General features: G+C 49.0%; 10 protein-coding genes across 10 annotated transcripts; 7 read left to right on the top strand and 3 right to left on the bottom strand.

The window, feature by feature from the left end:
- Positions 1 to 5,053: 5,053 nt before the first annotated feature.
- On the top strand, positions 5,054 to 5,950 carry APUU_30573A (uncharacterized protein; the record flags this gene model as incomplete). The annotated part of the gene is made up of 2 exons (XM_041701681.1): positions 5,054 to 5,416; positions 5,495 to 5,950. The coding sequence occupies 2 exons, from the start codon at positions 5,054 to 5,056 to the stop codon at positions 5,948 to 5,950; spliced, it is 819 nt and encodes a 272-aa protein (XP_041554542.1).
- A 386-nt stretch (positions 5,951 to 6,336) lies between these two features.
- Positions 6,337 to 6,879, bottom strand: APUU_30572S (uncharacterized protein; the record flags this gene model as incomplete). Its single annotated transcript, XM_041701680.1, has 3 exons — positions 6,337 to 6,532; positions 6,585 to 6,723; positions 6,789 to 6,879. The coding sequence occupies 3 exons, from the start codon at positions 6,877 to 6,879 to the stop codon at positions 6,337 to 6,339; spliced, it is 426 nt and encodes a 141-aa protein (XP_041554541.1).
- A 232-nt stretch (positions 6,880 to 7,111) lies between these two features.
- On the top strand, positions 7,112 to 8,877 carry APUU_30571A (M18 family aminopeptidase; the record flags this gene model as incomplete). The annotated part of the gene is made up of 6 exons (XM_041701679.1): positions 7,112 to 7,187; positions 7,247 to 7,308; positions 7,364 to 7,465; positions 7,514 to 7,649; positions 7,701 to 7,793; positions 7,844 to 8,877. The coding sequence occupies 6 exons, from the start codon at positions 7,112 to 7,114 to the stop codon at positions 8,875 to 8,877; spliced, it is 1,503 nt and encodes a 500-aa protein (XP_041554540.1).
- A 339-nt stretch (positions 8,878 to 9,216) lies between these two features.
- Positions 9,217 to 10,283, top strand: APUU_30570A (DSC4 family protein; the record flags this gene model as incomplete). Its single annotated transcript, XM_041701678.1, has 2 exons — positions 9,217 to 9,428; positions 9,506 to 10,283. The coding sequence occupies 2 exons, from the start codon at positions 9,217 to 9,219 to the stop codon at positions 10,281 to 10,283; spliced, it is 990 nt and encodes a 329-aa protein (XP_041554539.1).
- Positions 10,284 to 10,609: 326 nt separating this feature from the next.
- Positions 10,610 to 11,959, bottom strand: APUU_30569S (tRNA-dihydrouridine(20) synthase (NAD(+)); the record flags this gene model as incomplete). The annotated part of the gene is made up of 1 exon (XM_041701677.1): positions 10,610 to 11,959. One exon carries the CDS (start codon positions 11,957 to 11,959, stop codon positions 10,610 to 10,612), a length of 1,350 nt encoding a protein of 449 aa, XP_041554538.1.
- An 870-nt stretch (positions 11,960 to 12,829) lies between these two features.
- ipp1 (inorganic diphosphatase IPP1) lies at positions 12,830 to 14,252 on the top strand (the record flags this gene model as incomplete). Its single annotated transcript, XM_041701676.1, has 5 exons — positions 12,830 to 13,333; positions 13,391 to 13,510; positions 13,572 to 13,915; positions 13,969 to 14,052; positions 14,111 to 14,252. 5 exons carry the CDS (start codon positions 12,830 to 12,832, stop codon positions 14,250 to 14,252), a joined length of 1,194 nt encoding a protein of 397 aa, XP_041554537.1.
- A 694-nt stretch (positions 14,253 to 14,946) lies between these two features.
- APUU_30567S (mitochondrial 54S ribosomal mL53 protein) lies at positions 14,947 to 15,267 on the bottom strand (the record flags this gene model as incomplete). The annotated part of the gene is made up of 1 exon (XM_041701675.1): positions 14,947 to 15,267. One exon carries the CDS (start codon positions 15,265 to 15,267, stop codon positions 14,947 to 14,949), a length of 321 nt encoding a protein of 106 aa, XP_041554536.1.
- Positions 15,268 to 15,770: 503 nt separating this feature from the next.
- On the top strand, positions 15,771 to 17,053 carry APUU_30566A (putative protein transport membrane glycoprotein Sec20; the record flags this gene model as incomplete). The annotated part of the gene is made up of 3 exons (XM_041701673.1): positions 15,771 to 16,084; positions 16,150 to 16,397; positions 16,455 to 17,053. The coding sequence occupies 3 exons, from the start codon at positions 15,771 to 15,773 to the stop codon at positions 17,051 to 17,053; spliced, it is 1,161 nt and encodes a 386-aa protein (XP_041554535.1).
- A 266-nt stretch (positions 17,054 to 17,319) lies between these two features.
- On the top strand, positions 17,320 to 18,647 carry APUU_30565A (replication factor C subunit 2; the record flags this gene model as incomplete). The annotated part of the gene is made up of 4 exons (XM_041701672.1): positions 17,320 to 17,438; positions 17,492 to 17,570; positions 17,632 to 18,432; positions 18,483 to 18,647. The coding sequence occupies 4 exons, from the start codon at positions 17,320 to 17,322 to the stop codon at positions 18,645 to 18,647; spliced, it is 1,164 nt and encodes a 387-aa protein (XP_041554534.1).
- Positions 18,648 to 19,294: 647 nt separating this feature from the next.
- On the top strand, positions 19,295 to 20,524 carry APUU_30564A (4-nitrophenylphosphatase; the record flags this gene model as incomplete). The annotated part of the gene is made up of 5 exons (XM_041701671.1): positions 19,295 to 19,360; positions 19,431 to 19,452; positions 19,549 to 19,617; positions 19,684 to 19,775; positions 19,853 to 20,524. 5 exons carry the CDS (start codon positions 19,295 to 19,297, stop codon positions 20,522 to 20,524), a joined length of 921 nt encoding a protein of 306 aa, XP_041554533.1.
- Positions 20,525 to 20,543: the final 19 nt, after the last annotated feature.

The raw sequence follows: 20,543 nt of genomic DNA, 5'->3' as shown, positions 1-20,543 counted from the left end.
ATTCACAAGTCCCTATCTGTAACCTGGCGCTGTTCTGCTCCGGAGTTGCTTGTACGCGTTGATTCCTCAGGCCAGTATCGATAACGTCTCCCGATCAACAGCAACAACATTCACCTCGTTGATGGGGCCCGGCACTTGGCTTGAAGAACGAGACAGTCGATCAGAACCATTCGATAATCCTGTGACTCAATGATATCACACGGCCACCAGCTCGTGTCGAGTCAGACACGGTGTTCCAGATTTATTGACGCGAAGCGCCCGCCAGGTGATTGGGTCAGCGCGTTCGAGAGGATTGTTGTTGTTTTGGTGTTGCCCTCCCTTCTTCCTGCGGGTTCGTGATCGGTTTCGCGACTTCCTCGCATTCCACGCGCCCTGGAACGCGAAGACGCTCGGACCACGAATGCCCCTTCTCTGGCTGAGAGTGAGAACGAGCTGCTGCACTTGGCATTTGCAACTTGGAAGCTCAGAGCTGTGGCTCTAATTCTCCGCGTTTTTGATTGAAGATGATCTTCTTGTCCCACGTTTCGTCTTGTCTCGTTCTCGGCTTCTCGACCGGCGACCGGCGTTTACAGAGTAATCGGAGATTTGGTCTTCGGGGCGCATTGATCCACGGAGTGATTAACTATGAGTCAGGTAATACTTGGTAAGGTAGTTAACTTGGTTAGCTAGTGCCTTGCTGCCTTTGCCAACGTCTTGTCTAGTTTACCGCCTACCACCCAAACGTTCTAATCTAAGCGCCAACATACAATCTTAACTTAACGTAAATCCCGGGCGGTAGGTGCGTCCCGGGCGGAAGGTAGTTTTTGCACCCGCCTATTGCTATACAAACTTTCGATTTAAATAACTTCATCAATTCTTAATTAAATTCTTTGAACTAAAGATAATTAGAAACACGACAGCTTGTTCTCTTATGGCCTTGTATTCCGCAATTCGTACACTTTGGTGGAGCGCGGCTACGTCTCTCTAAAGTTAGAAGAGCAGTAGAGCTTGACACCCCCCCACTAACTTGAACTTCATTATTTCTTGATGAAATAAGGTCCCTGGCTTCTGCAAATGAAAGGCCATCTGCAGGAGTCATTAAATGCCTAGAACGACTCTTTTTTACCATATTATCTGCCACGAATTCGCGGAGATCCGTATTCTCCCGCGCCAACAACCCAGCGTTGTATATGGCTAACTCGCACCCCTTCACAAATTCATCCAGCGCCTGCTTGGAGGGGGTTGGTGGACTGTTAGAGCCCTCTTTTAGAAGCTTCTTAATTAACGAAGCTTTTCGGTGTACTTGGCGGACCGTATAAGGCGTACAAAGTTAAGAGGATGGAATTAAAGCAGTCCCTCTGCTTGGGGGGGGTGTAGAAGTTGATAACTTTAACTGCAGCTTATCCAGTACTGCAGCAGGTAGGAAAGGAAGTAACCCAGTTGCCCTGAATCCGCTTTGAATATTCTCTGTTGTAAAGACCTTCTTATGGGCTTCCGGGTACGCCTTTAAGAAATCAAGCTTGTCAATATGATTAGATCCACAGCGTGCCTTGCTCTCGATCATAGATCCGTACGCCTTTTTAAAGGACCAAAGCAGCCAACATCAAGAGGTTGCAGGAGGTGAGATGAATGGGGAGGCATGCAGATAGGAATAATATGATTATTCTTGCATGTAAGGTCGAAAGCAGGAGTTAGGTGGCTTCCATGGCCATCCAAAATAAGAAGTATATACCCCCCCCTCTGCCGCCCTTGTACAGCTGGAATAAAGCATTTTTCAAGCCAGCAAAGCCCAATAATATCTGTTGTCCATCCATTATCACTAACTTCAATCCTCCATGCAGGTGGAATAGACAGTTCTTCAAACCAACCCTCAATATAGCGCTTTCCTTTGAAAATAATCGTTGATGGAATCGACCACCCGCTTGAATTGATACATTCAATAGTTGTAACCCACTCCCGATTCCCTGGTTGTACAAGCCATGGTTTGCCTGGCATTTCTGCTCGAGATACCACCTTTGTTGTTGCAATTAGACCCATAGCGAAGCCAGTTTCGTCAAAGTTATAGATATCTTCATCTGATATACCGTACTCGACTTTAACCCTTTGTATCTCATCGAAAAATAGGCGAATTATCTTAGGATCTTCACAGAGCGCTCTTGAACGATTAATCTTTCGAGCAAACCTGGTTTTAATTTCAGGGCGCCTCTTGGTGAATTCTGTTACCCAGTTCTTTCCAATTAGTCGGGATAGGGTTGAGGATTCGTCCAGGATAAGTTGGGCCATCTCACGAACGCGCGAGGGCCTCGGGGCTGCTCCACGAATATCTAGTGATACTATCCAGCCTACTAAGGCCTCTTCTTGACGTAGGGATAGCCTATGTTGATGATTGCGGAGTTCTGCTTGAGAATATCGGCCATTAAGTCTTCCTCGGAGTGTATTTGGATGAATATTGTAGGCACGCGCCGCGGGCGCAATTTTTTGAAATCTTCCATTTTTAAGGTCTTGAATCGCGCATTCGATCCGGCCCTCCTGCTCAACCAAATTTTGATTCGTTTGACGCGCTTTTCGTGGCATGATAATTGTTAAAAGTTGAGGTTAAGAAACGCGTTGATGCGGGTGCAAAAACTACCTTCCGCCCGGGACGCACCTACCGCCCGGGATTTACGTTACCATGTCACTATTATATAATACATAGTGAAAATTTATAAAGATCATCAATTTCCTCTTCATACCCTACTCTGTTGCTGTTCTGCCTCACAATTCAGGCTTTCTGCCCTAAACTACCAGTTTTACTACGGTGTAGTTGCATCCCCATTATAATCACTTCCCTTTTAAATACATCATTGGCATTCAACAAGCCATTATTATTGAATTCACTGGTCCTGGAGGGCTTTTTATGCTGAAAGAGCACGTGTCCGGGAAGGCATGTTTGAAAAAGAGCAAACCATGTCACAATAATCAGACCAGTCCGGATTGCATTATATAGTTGGCTGCTTCCGATATAACTATATAGCGTTAACGCTCAGCAACTGCTCTTATACTTGTTGATGAAGCTGTCTAACAGCTGACTTCTTACATTTAAGCCCCTAGTACTAAATGAGCGGTACTGTGTTTGGTACCCACCACTTGCTAGAAACAGGCAATGGATTGATAGCAGGCCAATAAATAGCTATGGCACAATACTTCACATCCTTCCTACTGAATACACTTTGGATCCCGAAACTTCTACACTGCCCTCAGTAGAAACAGGTATCCCCTCCGTATACATTAGCAATATATCTAGCTTCACCCCTTCATCGGACTCCCATCAATCGACCTTCGATGCTTTATACAAATATTTTGATAATCCTGTACCGTCCAGAAAAATACGTGGTTTTACGACCCCGTGCATCCATCTTTGCATTCGAAGCTGGATTTCATGTCGCTTTTTTGAGTGTCACATGGGCAGGTAATTGACTGCGACTTGATAGTGTGGCCGCAAGTATACGATATCATGTTATAGCACATTGTGGAAGGAGGTAGGAAATTTGCTGTATAATAATACCTTTAGTTAGAGCCGAGTAGTGATGATTATGGTAGACATACTTTGAGCCTTGGTTACCAGGTTTCTTGCTAGTAGGATTGTACTGGATGGTAGGATTGTGAGAGATTAAAAGGAAAAGAATGAAGATGCCGCAGCGGCAACCTTCACTATTATATAGAAGCAGAATTAAAATTAGACAATATACAGTTACTTGGAACATGGAATCGGGGGCCTCTTCGCCTTGGCAGATACAGTCATGGGGCCAGGTCAAACTGTTTGCTTCACGTTATGATCCATTCTATTGGGCTCTGATGCCCTGGCATAAGAGAAGCGGAGCGGGGTAAGTAAACGAGGTTCGGGCAAGTTCATTCTATAAGCTAGGTTTCAAATGCACCGTCATGCTCGATACTTACCTAGTCAAGGCTGCCTATAGAGATAACACAGGTGGCGCAAGGCTGCGTGCAGATTGCAAATTCCACCACTGGCAGTAGAACACAGCTGGATAACACAAGTGCATCGGGAAGATAAATTCTATGGATATCAATTAGTACAGAGAAGCAATTTCGATCCAAATTTTTGAGTCATGAGCCGCAATATATATAACTTAAAAGAGTCTTGATAATCATACTATCCTGCAGGAGAACCACTATAGAGGCTCTATTTCTAAGAATCTATTCTTAGAGAATTGTATTCTCTTGATAATTTAGAAAAGAAAAGACTATAGTAAAAAGGAAGAAAGATAATGAGATTCAATTAACTATAAATAAGGGATTAGCTCTGCACCTGGTCAGTGAAGGAACTTAATAAAATAGCTTCCTATTGACAAGATTGTTACCTTTGATCCAACAGTCGAAACCGGAGATTACTGACTCTCAGATTCCTCTTCTCTGCTCATCTACTGGGAACAGTAAAACACAGCTCACAAGTTCTATAAGAATAACAGCCTTGTCAAAAGTCTCACCGCAAGTTGATACAGGTGATTCCTGCTCAGATTATTTCTCTTCTTAAACTATATTATTATGTTTCCTTCCCAGCATGTTGTGTCAGGTAGGAAACCCGACAGGATCCGATCCGGGAGTGCGGGATGAACGACCCAGATTGCACGACTACCTGTTGTGGGGAGACTCGGGCCAATATAAACTGTAAAAATCGCACCTCAAGGCAATCTCGCAGGATGAACTCAGCCTCAACGACAGTGGCCTGTGCTAATGGGGCTAAAAGACCAGCCGAAGGATCTGATGAGACGCTAGACCACTACACCAAAAGACCTTGCAAGGCTGGTGGCCAGCCAGCTATCTCCAACAGGATCTCATCTCCACGGTGGGAATTTCACGACCCATCGAATGAACGTTCGCATGTATGTGATATTTGTGGGTCTGCAGGGCAAAGGGGAACCACGGGCAAAGGAGCAGGGGCCAAAGAATTTCTCCGTATGTGGTCTAGGATGCTGGTTTATTTAGAGGCTCTCGTGCCCTCACACTCTTTTCTTCCCAAGATCCTCCTGCTCTGAGCTTACACCTTTGGTAAAGCCTCGTGGCAGGGGATCCAATCATGATCAGAACAATGACAACACCAAGCTCAGGCCTCTCACTCCTAGGAGCGGTCCTTCTCTTTCTCCTTCCCTTCCTACCCAGAATCCAAGCCAACGAAGCGGCACCCTGCTACGCCCCCAACACCAAGCGAATAGATGCCAGGTACATGCCATGTATCTCTATGGACGGCATGGATTCCATGTGCTGCCGACTCAACGCTACCGATCCGGACATCTGCAAACCAAACGGTCTCTGCTACTGGGAGGACATAGACGGCGGCGGCAGCGACAAACCGGGCAGAGCAGGATGGTACAGAGGTCTCTGCACACGTCAGGACTGGGATACCCCGAACTGTTTGCCGAAGACCATGTGCGATGATGATGTACGTTCACCCCCTCGTTGCCATCTACTAAGTCCATACTGTAAGGTTCCTACTAACCGCTCAAATCCTACCTCATAGGCTGGCGGGGATTCAAGCTACACATCCCGACTCTTCACCTGTAACGACGGGAAATATTGCTGCGGGAACACCAGCGACTGCTGTACTGACCCGAAGATGTTTACGGTCAGCCCGACCTTAGTCCCAATTGGTTCCTCTGCGAGCTCTGGTGCTGCTGCGACTATCACAGCGACTGTCTCAGGGAAGTCAGATTCATCTACAAAGACTGCGATTGGACTCGGAGTGGGTGTACCACTAGGCATCCTTATGATTGCAGGCGCAGGAGGTGGATTTTTATGGGGCAGACGGAGCATGAAGGCGAAATATGCGCAGATTCAGAATCAGGGATTTAATATACCTATGGGTGTGGTTCAAGCAGGGGGAGAGGTACAGCACGCGGATTCGAAGTCTGTTCATGAGGCGGATATTATACAGCCGCAGCCTTTAGAGCTTCCTGCTGGGAGGAATGATCGTTGATGGTACTATTAGGATAGACTAAACTAAGATATGTATATATAAATCATAATAATTACATAGTTGGATTACTACGGGAAACACGAAAATACAGATGCAATGGAATATGCAAGAACACGGGATACGGCTCCCAGGGGCAGTGTCAGCCAGACAGTTTTAATTATCCAAAGATCAGAGACTAGAGCCCTTGTCGAAAGCTTACTGATTTTAGCTGAGCCGCTGGAGCGACCAATAACGATATGAAGCTGTAGTTAAGCGAGGTACTACTACTTGGGCAAGGATGCATAGTTAGGGCTTGGCGCTGCAGAATTTGGGGGCAGGAATACCGGCATAGGCTCTATTGAACAACAAGCTCCATTCTGGATGCAGGGATTTATTCCATCAGTCTCTTAAGACGGGAAGATTGACTCGAGGGTGCGGTTTGTCATCCAATACACGACATTCGTCCATCTCCGCCATTCCAGGGGAAAGTTCAAGAACTGCCAGTTCTTATAACTTCCATGCACTATGTACGGGTATCTGTAGCAGGGATTAAGTGCCTCAAGGTACCCAGACTGCATTTCGTAAACACGGGTTCCTGGACCACTGACACGGTTAGTAAACCCTCGTCCACCAGCAAAAGATCATCCGCTCTCACACTGTCTGCTCTTCGGTAGGCGTTATACTGGGACAGATAAGATAAATAGAGTTCGGTGAGTTCAATTGATAGCCTATACCCAATTGAAGCTCGGCCGCTTGACACACACCCTGATTGGCTACACGCACACCCCCTCGGCCTAAAAAGACAGAAAGTTACGTGTTTATATAACTATTTTATTATTTATATCACGTGATTCAATACCGAAGATGGTAGTCACATGATGAACTAGGCGGATTGGCGATCGTTCGATTAGGCATAAGTTCAACAAATAGAATCGTTGCCTTGTTGGCATTGGTAATTATTCTCTTGTATAGATAATACTTGTTGTCGGGCGCCCGTAACCATTGCTTGGATCCTGTATAGTAGTGGAAGGAGTGAGGGCTGGCGACTGACCGCCAAGCACCGCCTGATCTACGCCGTATGGAAGGCTACGCGAGCCTTCTGTTCTGGAGGCTTCGACTCCACTTTCTCCTCGCATTGAGCTCACTGCCTTCACAGCTTTTGGCATCCCAAGGTACTCAGCGATGACTTCAAACTTGACCAAGAACCTCAAGCAACCGGCTTTGGACTTTCTGTCCTTTGTCAATGCTTCCCCCACACGTAATGTCTTCCGTCTCCCAACATCAAAACATCCGGCCGTTATCTAACGTGGAGTCTAGCTTTCCATGCCGTAAATTCCGCCAAAAGCCTCCTTGCAAACGCGGGATTCCAGGAAATAAAGGTAATAGCCGGGTGTTCCATTTCTATAATGTTCAGGTTACTGACTATATCGACAGGAGAAAGATTCATGGGCGTCCACTTGCCGTCCCGGTGGGAAGTATTACTTGACCCGCAATAGCTCAACCATCGTGGCTTTTGCAGTTGGTAAGAAATGGAAGGTATGTGCAATGAAGCTAAAAACATGACGATTTTACTGATGGAGCCAGCCCGGAAATGCTATTTCCATGATCGGAGCTCACACAGACTCCCCTGTGTTGAGGATCAAGCCAGTTAGCAACAAACGTGGCGAAGGTTATATCCAAGTCGGCGTTGAGACCTACGGCGGTGGTATCTGGCACACATGTAAGCGCTAATCATGGCATTTAAGTTCCGAACCGCTAACGATATTCCTAGGGTTCGATCGTGACCTAGGTGTCGCAGGCCGGGCGATGGTCCGGACCGACGATGGCTCTATTGTTCAAAAACTGATCAAGATTGACCGCCCAAGTATGTTCATCTTTGTTATATATCTGGCCCACCCCATCTAATATCACCAGTCCTCCGTATCCCAACGCTGGCCATCCACCTGGAGCGACAGGAAACTTTCTCCTTTAATAAGGAGACTCAACTGTTTCCTATTGCAGGCATGATTGCGGCTGAACTCAACCGTACCGGCCAGTCCAACAGTGCTACCAGTGGTGATGCTGAAAAGACCGCTACCGCAGAGGGGGAGAATGGGGAATTCTCTCCGCTAAAGGCCATCACGGAGCGTCATCACCCGCACATCGTAGAGCTGATTGCGGCCGAGGCAGGCGTGAAGGCGGACAATGTGCTTGATTTTGAGATGATCCTGTTCGATACGCAAAAGTCTTCCCTTGGAGGCTTGCTGGAGGAGTTCATTTTCTCTCCGCGGTTGGACAACCTGAACAGCTCATATTGTGCTACTGCAGGTTTGATTGAGTCTGTGGCTGATGATTCTGCCCTGGATGATGAGTCGACCATTCGCCTTATCGCTTTGTTTGATCATGAAGAGATTGGAAGCACCACCGCACAAGGGGCGGATTCTAGTATGCTCCCGGGTATTATTCGCCGGCTGTCTGTCCTACCATCTGGCGCTGGGGAAGCCGATGCGTCCACCGCCTACGAACAGACTTTATCGACCTCGTTCCTCCTCTCAGCTGACATGGCACACGGAGTTCACCCCAACTGGTCGGCCAAGTACGAAAATGATCACCGACCGGAGATCAACAAGGGACCAGTGATTAAGATCAACGCCAACGCGCGCTATGCTACAAATTCCCCCGGTATTGTTCTTCTTCAGGAAGTTGCGCGCAAGGCTGCTGAGAACGGTGGCGAGGGTGTACCTCTGCAGCTATTCGTTGTTCGCAATGACTCCAGCTGTGGAAGCACCATTGGACCCATGCTCTCCGCTGCTCTTGGTGCTCGGACACTGGATCTAGGAAATCCCCAGCTAAGCATGCATAGTATTCGGGAGACTGGCGGAACCTATGATGTGGCCCACAGCATTCGGCTCTTCAAGAACTTTTTCCAACATTACGCTAGCACTTCTCAGACAATATTCGTGGATTAGGGGTAGTATATTAGCATAAAGTGCAATTATCAGATAAATGACAGTGCATTTACCGTCGTTGAGGAAATTCCCAGTAATAGAGCGATATAGTTACAGGATGGCTGATGATCGGACCGAGATATTTCCGAGTCCGGCGTCTCCTCATCCCGGGGATTGCTGCCTCCATCGACTTCCCCCCTCAGTCTAATCTCCACACTCCTCTCATCTCCCCGACCTTGAATCACACAGCTCTCAGACTGTAGTGACCGCACTTATTCCCCATCTGGCTGTTGAATAACAGCGCCTGGTCTCTGTTCCTTTATCATACCATAGATGTCATCAATGCCCGGATGACCCTCTATGACAACACCGGATGTCTTTCGAGATGCGGAATACATCGCTGACGTGTCCGGCATCCAACATGGCAGCATCACGGAGGCGTCTCCTACGATCCAGGATGAGCGCTTGAGGAAGAAGCTTCAGACCGCCGCGAAACTCGCGTTCATCGACCGTCTACTCCGCGATCTCGACATCATTATCTACTGCGAGTTATCGGCGCTCTACTACATGGAGTGAGTACTCTTATCGCCTTGGATCCCAGTCGCCCCGCCCACAAGCACAGAAAAGGCTGACTTATTATTATTATTAGTTGTTCAATAGTACTTTTCGCGATCCGGGCCATTGCACAACTGATCTTCTTTACCCCCAAAGCACCTCCTTTCGACCCGACGCGGAATCAGCCCTTTATCGGAGCCATCCTCGCAAGTAATCTATTTTGCATGATCATTCACAACTTTTTCGGTCAGCCCGAGGCCGACGAATCAACGCGCGGCTATTTACATGGTGGAATCCTCATCGACTTCATCGGCCAAAAGGCCCCCGTGCCGCTCACACGACTCTTCTTCCTCGACCTGCTCGTCATGTTCCTCAATTTCGTCATGCTAGGCCTCATAGTAGAGCGGGTAAAAGTGGCCGAGTCGAGGGATACCACAGCAGCTGCCACTACTACCACGGCTACGGAGGATTCATCCACCCAAGCGCAGGACCACGACCATGAGGAGCGAGGCCTCCTAAACCGCGAAACCGAGACCGGAGCGCAGCCAGCAAACGACGATAACGAGATCAGGGAGCAGGCCTCCCAGCCTCCCAGCGAGGAAGAGCTCGAACGAACCCGATTACTAGCCGACCCAGAAGAGAACGGAGGACACACAAACCACCAACATGCCCTAGATGAGTATTCCTCGGGTGAAGCCGTGATAGTGCGCATGGGGCTGTTCGATGTTATTCGGGACCAATGGCGATACCGTCCTTCTCCCATCCGGCGACCAAATAGTTTTGCACCGTCTGACCAAACGGCGACCTTTTTGCGCGAACGTTTTGGTCTCCAGGTCGGGGCTAATGGACGGTTAGAGAGAATCACGACGTAATTATTCTGGGTTTCTATTTCTGTAATCTAACTGAACGGTGTCTTGGTGTACTTATAGTCTCTAATGCCAATTTTAACGAAAATTAAATAGATGATGTTTATTCAAACAAAGTAATATATATATACGTAGCTGTGATTGGATTATATGACATGATAAGCTATGGGAATCTCGAACCTCTAAGAGCACAACACTGATTCGTCAATTCAACACCAATAATGCAAGCAAACAATAAAGAAACCACCGAGTATCGCATAGATGTATATCTTATCTAAATCTGAACGCCGAAGATGCCCTTAACAAACAATAAGATGAGAAGAGGAACGCTGTTAGACAGCCAGGCCCTGGCTCTGAGGAGCCGGGATAGTGGATGCGTCCACCTCTGCTGGCTTCTCTTCGGCTTTCGTGGGCTTAGGAATGGAGTTTGTTCGAACAGGTCCAATCCCGCCAGCAGTGGCAGGGGAGGCGGGCTTGGACCTGGGAGCTCCGCCCGCGGCCCTGGCAGCGTTGTTGTTGGACTTGGCATTTTCAACAGCTTTGCTGCGGGTGGGTTCGTTACCGGCCTTGATGATCGACTTGTCGGTAAGATTGAGGGTCTCGTCAACCTTCAAAGCAGCGGGCATGAGGTCTTCGAAGCCCAAGATGTGGCAGAAATCATAGTAGCATTTTGCTTGTTTGGATCGGGCGATGTCCTTGAATTCTTTGTCTTTTCCAGGGACAATGATGTTCATGAGGTATTTGGTGTTGCCGAAGCGGTTTTCGCACTCCATTCCGAACTTGACATAGGCGTGAGCTACCTCGCGCCAGTGGGCGAGCCCACCATCTGCTTCGGACCGGAAACAGGAGGAGTTGGCCTCTGCAGCTGTGGCGATCATGGCGCCGTCTGCGCCATATTCTTGCATCAGGGCGAGCCCACCATCGCGAGAGGTAACATCTCCGTTTATGACGCAGGAGACGCCGGCGTTGTGGCACGTTTCGACGATCATACGGAGTTGGTCCCGGATTGCGCGCTCGCGGGGGCGCATTGGTGTTGTTCGGCAATGAATAGTGAGGCCATGGATACCCGTTCGTACTAGCCTCGACACCAAGTTTTCTGTAAGTTCAGGTGTCTCGAGAAGACGAATCTTGACAGAAATGCCGATCTGATATGGCTCGCCAACTTCCTTGACCAGCGCTTCAAGGATAGACACAAGTTTGTCCGGAGTACGTAGCAATGCAGCGCCCATCCCGCCCATCGTACTGAACGGCTTTGGGCATCCCGAGTTGACATCGATACCGTTCACATCGGCTGCGACCAACTTGCCTGCCTGGACAGCCAGTTCTGGCGAGGCTGTCCCCATCTGGAATACAAGCTTTCCTTTCTCCCGTATTGGATCAATACGGTATATAATAGATTCTTGAGGGCTTTCCTTTTTGATGCTGTTCGACGGCATCCGGGTGAATTCGATAGTGCCATTGCGGGGGTTCACACGCCGCGAGGTACCGATCATCGCTTTATCGATCGTTTCTGGACCCCAGACAATGTCTGCCCCATAATGAAGAGCGAGGAGACGGGATGGCAGTTCTCCGGACCGCACCATCGGTGCAAGCACAACCTTGCCACGGTAGTCGACCCCGTTGGCGGGGATGGGAACTCGTTTCGGGGAGGAAGTCATCGCGGCGCGGAGAAACCTGAGCATAGCATTCTTTGCGTTCCGAAGATAGGGGAAGGGGCTGCGAAGAATAGCAGCCTAGAGTGGTTTAAGATATGGGAAATAGTCCACCCAAAGGGAAATGATCCGGATAATGTTGATGGTGACTCGGAATTGCAGAAGGCGGAGATCAAAAATTCTCGTCACGTGTGATAAGAGGCTTGGTTCGTTTCGATACCGTACGGCCCGTAACCTCATGGACCGTTCCTGCCAAGAATATCACGTGGCATAATTCTCTGACAGCGAAGACCCACGATGTCGCAATAATGAATGGTGGAATTTTCGGAAGACCCCTCAACGGTCCAGACTGTAGGAGGCGGGATGACTGCAAATACGTGTAGGCCATCAAATGGTGCATATACAGCAGATGCATGACCAGTCATGCGAATACATATACCATAAATGATGGTGCTGATGGCGTGAGCAGATAGTATATAGTAGTGTACGTTAAGTGTGTAACTTGCAGGTATCAATGATTACGGGCCGAGCCATCTTACATCCAACGAGCTGCCAAATTTTACTGCCATATTGCTATCTCAGGATCTGGATTCAGAACGGCGCCTGCAAAGAAGACGATATTGAGTCGGTTGCTGTACCTCGATAGATAGCTTCAGTAGAGGTTCTCGGAACTTAAACAATCACATTGTTATCGGATTTCAGAACGACCTTGAATTAACCTCGGGAGGTTTGTGACCGAATTTCTTCCCGACCACTTCCACGATCCATCCCTTATAAACCTCAGCGGCGCATCGCCCCCGGTCCTATGGTAAGCTCCCCGAATTTGCCTCGTCCAGCTTCCACCGTCCAATTGACCTGATCGGCAAGGTCTCTGCATCTCTGAGTCGGTTCCTCCCTTCGATGCTCGCGGGAACAACCATCCTTGTCCAAGGAATACGTATTACAGCTCCATTGACCCGGCGACTGCTGCCCACCGCCTGTCCGACTCTCGCCCTCACTCGCTGCTCACCCGCGCCTCGTCGCACATCAGCAACACTGGCTCCCCCCACTGAACAAGCCCCTCCCTCCTCTCCCTCCTCCTCTCTCTCTCTCTCTTCCACTAACCCCTCCCAATCCTTGCCATCCTCTTCAGCCTCTCGAATTGATCGTTCGATTACTTCCGTAACAAATCGTGCCGCCTTAGTCTCTAGACATTTTGCTACCTCCGCTACCCCGCCGTCGTCCACAATGTCCTACACCGTCCGCAAGATCGGCCAGCCCTACACCCTGGAGCACCGGGTGTACATCGAGAAGGATGGCCAGCCTGTCTCTCCCTTCCACGATATCCCCCTCTACGCCAACGCTGAGAAGACAGTCCTCAACATGATCGTTGAGATCCCCCGCTGGACCAACGCCAAGCAGGAGGTATGCGATTCGAAGCCCCGCCAGCGGAGACAGTCGCTGACCAAGGATTGTGTTTAGATCTCCAAGGAGGAATTCCTCAACCCCGTCAAGCAGGACACCAAGAAGGGCAAGCTCCGCTTTGTTCGCAACTGCTTCCCCCACAAGGGTTACCTCTGGAACTACGGTGCCTTCCCCCAGGTACGTTGAAAAGCGCAAAAAAATCTACACCGTGTCACGCCAGACTCTAATTCCGTGGTAGACCTGGGAAGACCCCAACGTCGTCCACCCCGAGACCAAGGCCAAGGGTGACAACGATCCTCTCGATGTCTGCGAGATTGGTGAGCTTGTTGGCCACCCCGGTCAGGTCAAGCAGGTCAAGGTTCTTGGTGTGATGGCTCTGCTCGATGAGGAAGAGACCGACTGGAAGGTCATCGTCATTGATATCAACGACCCTCTTGCCGCTAAGCTCCACGACATCGAGGATGTTGAGCGCCACCTCCCCGGTCTCCTCCGTGCCACCAACGAGTGGTTCCGTATCTACAAAATCCCCGACGGCAAGCCCGAGAACCAGTTCGCCTTCTCTGGTGAGGCCAAGAACAAGAAGTAAGATTTAACTTCATTGGTGATGTAATCGTATAAACTCTAACCATCTATAGGTACGCCGAGGAGGTCATACATGAGTGTGCCGATGCCTGGGAGAAGCTTATCACTGGAAAGTCTGACCGTGGCGACATCAGCCTGTAAGTCATGGCCCTGCCTGGAAAACCCCGTAACCTAGAATGCTAACACATACGATAGTGCAAACTCCACCCTCGAGAGCTCCGCTGACCGTGCCGACTCCTCCAAGCTCGCTAGCATCCCCAAGGGCGAGAACCTTCCCCCTGCTCCCGTTGATGGCACCATTGACAAGTGGTTCTTCATCTCTGGTGCTGCTGTGTAAATCTATGTCAAGCAAAAATTATAAAATCTCAAGTTTTTGCAGCGCCTAGCGACTGAACATATAACTTCCCATCGGTTAGAGAAACAATACATTGCAATTGGTCTACCGTATTCCATGCCTTCAAAGATCCTCGATCTCGTAATTAGGGAATATCACCAGGAAAGACTTTGCGAAGTCTTGCAATTAGGTCGCGATGCTATCCAACCACACTACTAATGCCTGTGAAGAAAAGGTTACCATCAACCGGCCGAACCGCTACTGCCTGCTCATGAGGTAAAATACGGTTTATTTACAGTACGATAATTGAACCATGGCTTTAGACGGGTTCCATTGGCATATATGAGACGAAGAGAGCGCTGATATAGTACATTACATACACATTGAGGCAAATGCCCGTGCGAGTGTTTTGCATAAGCCATGTAGAAACCGCGCTGCGTTAACAGAGCCAACTGGCGCATTTTTACGCCACTTGGAAACATCTGCCCCTCTTAAAATATACAAAGTATTTCAATGCAAGAAATCCAATATCCTAGCGCCGAAGACATGATATATTCGCAAACTAATCCAGACCAAATGAAAAGTAGGTGCTTCGTAAATATACAAGATAAAAGTACACCCAACCCCCTACCTCGGAGACCCAGCAATAAACCTCAATTGCCGTGCCCTCTCTGCTCCATAATCTCATGTGTCGCAACTAACCCTGTAAACTCTCCTCACGCTCAATACCCCTACCGATTCGGGAAATCTCATTAACAACATCTCCAATCTTCAGCTGGCGCTTCCCGACCTCGAACTTCACTTCCTTTCCTCCCTTGAACCCCACCGTGATCTCGGGCTCTTTCGTGGAAGTCCGCGGTAGCTGGGTGACTTTGATGTCGATATGTGTCGGACTGCTGGCGGGGGTTGTGGAAGGATTGCGGAGGAGCGAGAGGATGAGGCGGCATGGCCGCGAGGAGCGGGCGAACGGGTTGAACGTTGTGCGGAGGGTGGTTATTGTTTGAAGAGGGATTCCCATCTTGTTGGATAGGGACCTGTTGGTCGCGATGTGCTTCTGGGGGGTGTTCGTTAGTAGAGGTAGATTGGTGAGTTAGAGATGAGAGGGATCGGAACGAACCGGTAGAAAGAGATGGGTATCGTATTTGAGATAGTCTAAATTGTGTATAAAGGTATTTAAACCGGACTGAGGGGTGTAAATCCGCTAATTGTACGGCTTGTCTTGTTGTCTCGCAATTCACTTTTTGGGCGGGAAAATCCGCGGACAAATTGGAGTGGTCGGAGCACCTCCAGTTTGCATTAGATGCAAACTCCCACCGTCAGGCCTCAGGAACCGATGACGATGGCCCGCAACGGAATTGGACACATGGATGCTCTTGTATTCTGGATTAAAGCTCGCATAGCGCCTGAATTACTTTTCACACAAATATGTTTATCTCTTTTATGATGCGAGATTAACGAGGCTGCGACGTCCACTGAATCTGAACTTCCTACATACCGTACACGATTACAAACGTCGCGACAATGTCAACCATTTCCGTACTCCAAACTCGGCTCAAAGAACTATCTGCTGCTCTCACTCAAATACAACCACTTGTTTCTCGGCTACACACCTTTAGCGTGACTGTTGGACAGGGGGATGAAGCTCGACTCGAGCTTGGAGGAGAAATCCATTCCCGACTGAAGGATGCTGAGGATGAGTTGGAATTATTAAAGGACGATGTCGACGCTCTAGAAACGCAAACAGACTCTAGAAGAAAGGGTATGGATTCCGAAAAGGAGACGGAGAAGGAACGGGCTGTTGCGCTAGCTCGACGGCTGGCGAATGATTTGAAAAAGTAGGTAGCCCTATCCAACTTGGGACTTTCTATACATGACCACTAACTTTTGTACTGCTTTACAGGACGCGAGGCGACTTCCGCAACGCGCAATTACAAGCGAAGCGGAATGCTGAAGTTGCTCGGCGCAAGGAACGGGAACTACTCCTCTCAAGATCGGATAGCGTCGAAAGGCGAAACCCAGCAAAAGAGAAGCTGACGCAGGATGATATTGTCAAGAATGCCTCGCAAGATGTCACCACGGCGTTGAGGCGAACGCACCATCTTATGCAGGCTGAGCTTTCTCGGAGCCAGTTCGCACAGGAGACTTTAGGTATGTTTTTTTGACTCGCCCGGCTTTAAAAAACACTGCTCTAACAGGCCTCTGCAGAACAATCTGGTGCTGCCCTATCTTCTCTATCGGAATCATATACTAGCCTTGATACACTTCTCTCGTCCTCACGCAACCTTGTTGGTTCTCTTCTCCGTTCGCAAAAGTCGGATACCTGGTATCTAGAAACGGCGTTCTACATCCTAATTGGAACAATTTCCTGGCTGGTATTTCGAAGGCTCCTGTATGGGCCGCTTTGGTGGGTAGTATGGATGCCATTCAAACTGATCCTGCGAGTCGTTTTTGGTCTTTCGGGGGCTGTAGGAATCACTAGCAAAGCTGTTGAGTCTTCAGCGACTACTAGTACGACTGACATGTTGATCCAGGAAACACCAGCTTTAAGTCATGTACCAGAAGCCAAGGCCCATGGCGCTGGAAGAGATAACGTTCCCGACCAGGTCCCAGGAATGGAATCGGCGGACCGAGACTGGATAATCGATAAAATTGGCGAAATAGTGGAGGATAATGTGGAACAAGCAAACCTGGACGATTTTACCTCGGAGGAGCTGCAGGGAGAGGCGGAGATACCTTCGAATACCAAGAAGAGGATGTTTGAAGCGACCCCGGAGGCAGTGCAGCGCCCACGGGATGAATTATAGACAGATAATATATGCTACGATATCAATAATGAAACAAAAAGACAGTTCAATAATGATCCATTGCATAACTGTGCATTCCGCTGATGACTGTAGATCGAGTTCGTATTGGGATTAATTGATTTCTTGGCAAACGCGTATTGGAGTGGAGACGCGTTCTTTGATGGCCCTTGCGACCCGAGCTTCATCAAGCTTCGTGAGCAATCTTTGCCTTATTGCCGTCCAGCAACAGAACTCATTTTCAGATAGCCAAACTGGGAAATTCCAGCATGGCGGCTAACTTCTTCAACAATAAGGCCCGCGCGGCCGCTGGGTCCGGCAGCTCAAAGCAAAAACCAGCAGAAGGGAAGGAAGAGCAATCGCGACTGCAACCATGGGTTGAGAAATAGTATGTTATCACGCTGATTGAGGATTGCGACGGGGTGACATTGACAATATCAGCCGTCCTAAAACACTAGATGATGTCGCGGCCCAGGATCACACGACAAAAGTGCTCCAACGGACACTGCAAGCCTCCAACGTACGACACCTCTTCTGCGCGGACCCCGCGGGAAGTTCCATGCTAACAATGGGCTATACAGCTACCTCACATGCTCTTCTACGGCCCTCCAGGGACAGGGAAAACATCCACTATCCTCGCTCTCGCCAAATCCCTCTTCGGCCCTGCCCTCTACAAATCTCGCATCCTCGAACTCAACGCATCAGACGAACGTGGTATCGGGATCGTCCGTGAAAAAGTAAAAGGCTTCGCCCGTGTGCAGCTTAGCCACCCTACGGGGATTGATGCCGAGTACCTCGAGAAATATCCATGCCCTCCCTTCAAAATCATCATTCTCGATGAAGCGGATAGCATGACTCAGGATGCACAGTCCGCTCTTCGCCGCACGATGGAGCAATACAGTCGGATAACTCGTTTTTGTTTGGTCTGCAACTATGTTACTCGAATCATTGAGCCGCTTGCTAGTCGATGCAGCAAGTTCCGCTTCAAACCGCTGGATAACTCAGCTGCTGGGGACAGATTGTCGGATATTGCGCGGACGGAAGGCTTATCACTTGAAGATGGTGTTGTTGATAAATTGATATCCTGCAGCGATGGTGATCTGCGACGTGCAATCACATACATGCAGAGTGCGGCAAGGCTGATAGGAGCGGCGCAGACTGGAAAGAACGACGGGGAAGATGAGGAGATGAAGGACCAAGGGTCTGACACGATCACCGTTCGAACTATTGAGGAAATAGCTGGCGTGGTCCCTGAGAGTGTTCTGGATGGATTAATCCAGTCAATGCAACCGAAGAAGATTGGCTCATCATATGAAGATGTTTCGAAAGTGGTCACGGACATTGTGGCGGACGGTTGGAGTGCGACGCAGATTCTTTTACAGGTATACATTCTTCGAGCCCACTGTCCAGGCCTGATACTGACTACTCACAGCTTTATCGACGAGTTATCTACAATGATGCAATTTCTGATATCCAGAAAAACAAGATCGTGCTGGTGTTTTCAGAAATTGACAAGCGGCTGGTCGACGGTGCTGATGAACATTTATCGATTCTTGACGTTGCTGTTAAGATTTCCGGAATCATTGGTGAATCCTAAAGAGCTGTAATAACTGCAGGGAATTTGTTACCATAACAGTTCCTCTTCTCGAATATCATGGATGCATGCAACCTGCCCCCATGCAGGTACATTTGAGCTGGCGAAATCCAGTGCCACGACCGTTCACTGAACGCTTTGGGAGCAATACTATATCCTACCGGAGGACAGTATTACATGTCTTGGTGACTTGCTATATTAAGCTAGCAGCGGACTCATATCTAGAATAATGATTGTATGAACTGACTCTGGCCAGTATGGGACCGTAGGATAGCCTCTCCAGATACCCGCTATAATCTAAGCACATCTAAATGTCACCGGAGTAAATGAGTGGGATTATACTGTATGGTTATAACATAACAAAGGCATTCAAGATGTCAAAGTTACACACCACAACCTGTTTGTCGTTCGGTGTACATCGGAGTGAAGACACCGGTCGACAAGGGACCGTGTCCGCCTTTCGAGCGATGACGGCGAACTGTCCGATCATGAACATTGCGCCGGCTCAGCCTTTTCTCACCCAAAAGCTTCACCGGTACAATAACTTGCAACACAGAAACGGCCCACCTTTATAGAAAGATCCTTGCCCTTCTCTTCCTCCCCACCGTTCTCTCCTCCCTCGATTTCATATCGCCGTCCGGAACCCCGCAATGACCGTACCCCGCTACCTGTCCGGCGATGCTGCGGGCATTCGCGAATTCTTGGATAAGTTTGATGTAAGACTTAAGACTTTTTGTGTTGATTATCTATAGCAGTATTTGCTTATGGCTGACTTTCCTGGGATAGGTATTCCTGTTTGACTGCGACGGTCCGTTTTCTTTATTTTCAATCTCCCCGCAGCCTTTCGTCGCAGACCACACCACTTTACAGAATGACGCTGACATGGGAGGATAACCTATTCTAGGCGTACTGTGGTCCGGTGATCACGTTTTCCCAGGGACAGTCGAGACTCTAGAGTTGCTGCGATCAAATGGTATGCCTATACTCCGACGAGCCGAACCGGAGCTGCATCACTGATAAACCTCTCCCCAATTACCAGGAAAGCAAATCGTATTTGTTACGAACAATAGCACCAAGTCGCGAGCGGATTATAAGAAGAAGCTAGAGGCATTGGGCATTCCGGCTACCACGGTATATACATACGCCTTTTCCATCACTTCCAACTTCATAGGGAAGAATATAACATTAACATGGAGTTAATGATATAGGAAGAAATCTTCTCATCCTCCTACAGCGCCTCGATTTACATCTCCCGCATCCTCGACCTCCCACCAAACAAGCGCAAGGTCTTCGTCCTCGGCGAAACCGGCATCGAGCAGGAACTCCACTCTGAGAATGTCCCCTTTATCGGCGGCACAGATCCCTCGTTCCGGCGAGACATCAACCCGGAGGATTACAAGCGTATCGCCGCAGGCGATGAATCCCTACTGGACCCAGAAGTCGGGGTCGTCCTTGTTGGGTTGGATTTCCACCTGAACTATCTGAAGCTCTCGCTAGCATACCACTATGTGCGACGCGGAGCGGTGTTTCTGGCGACGAATATCGACTCGACGTTGCCGAATTCGGGGACTTTCTTCCCCGGTGCGGGATCTATGAGTGCGCCATTGATTTTCATGCTGGGGAAGGATCCGGTGTCGCTTGGGAAGCCGAACCAGGCGATGATGGATGCAATTGAGGGCAAGTTTCACTTTGATCGGAGCCGTGCGTGCATGGTTGGGGATCGCGCGAATACTGATATCCGGTTCGGGCTGGAGGGGAAGCTAGGTGGGACTTTGGGGGTTCTTACAGGTGTTAGTAGCAAGGAGGACTTTGTCGATGGGCCTACTCGACCGGCGGTGTACCTGGATAAACTTTCGGATCTTCTTCACGCTGCGAAATGAGCACGCATGATATATGCAC

Source organism: Aspergillus puulaauensis, chromosome 3 (assembly GCF_016861865.1).
Source record: "Aspergillus puulaauensis MK2 DNA, chromosome 3, nearly complete sequence".
NCBI lineage: Eukaryota > Fungi > Ascomycota > Eurotiomycetes > Eurotiales > Aspergillaceae > Aspergillus > Aspergillus puulaauensis.
The sequence above is the reverse complement of the archived record's forward strand: the minus strand, read 5'-3'. Positions and strand labels throughout refer to the sequence as shown.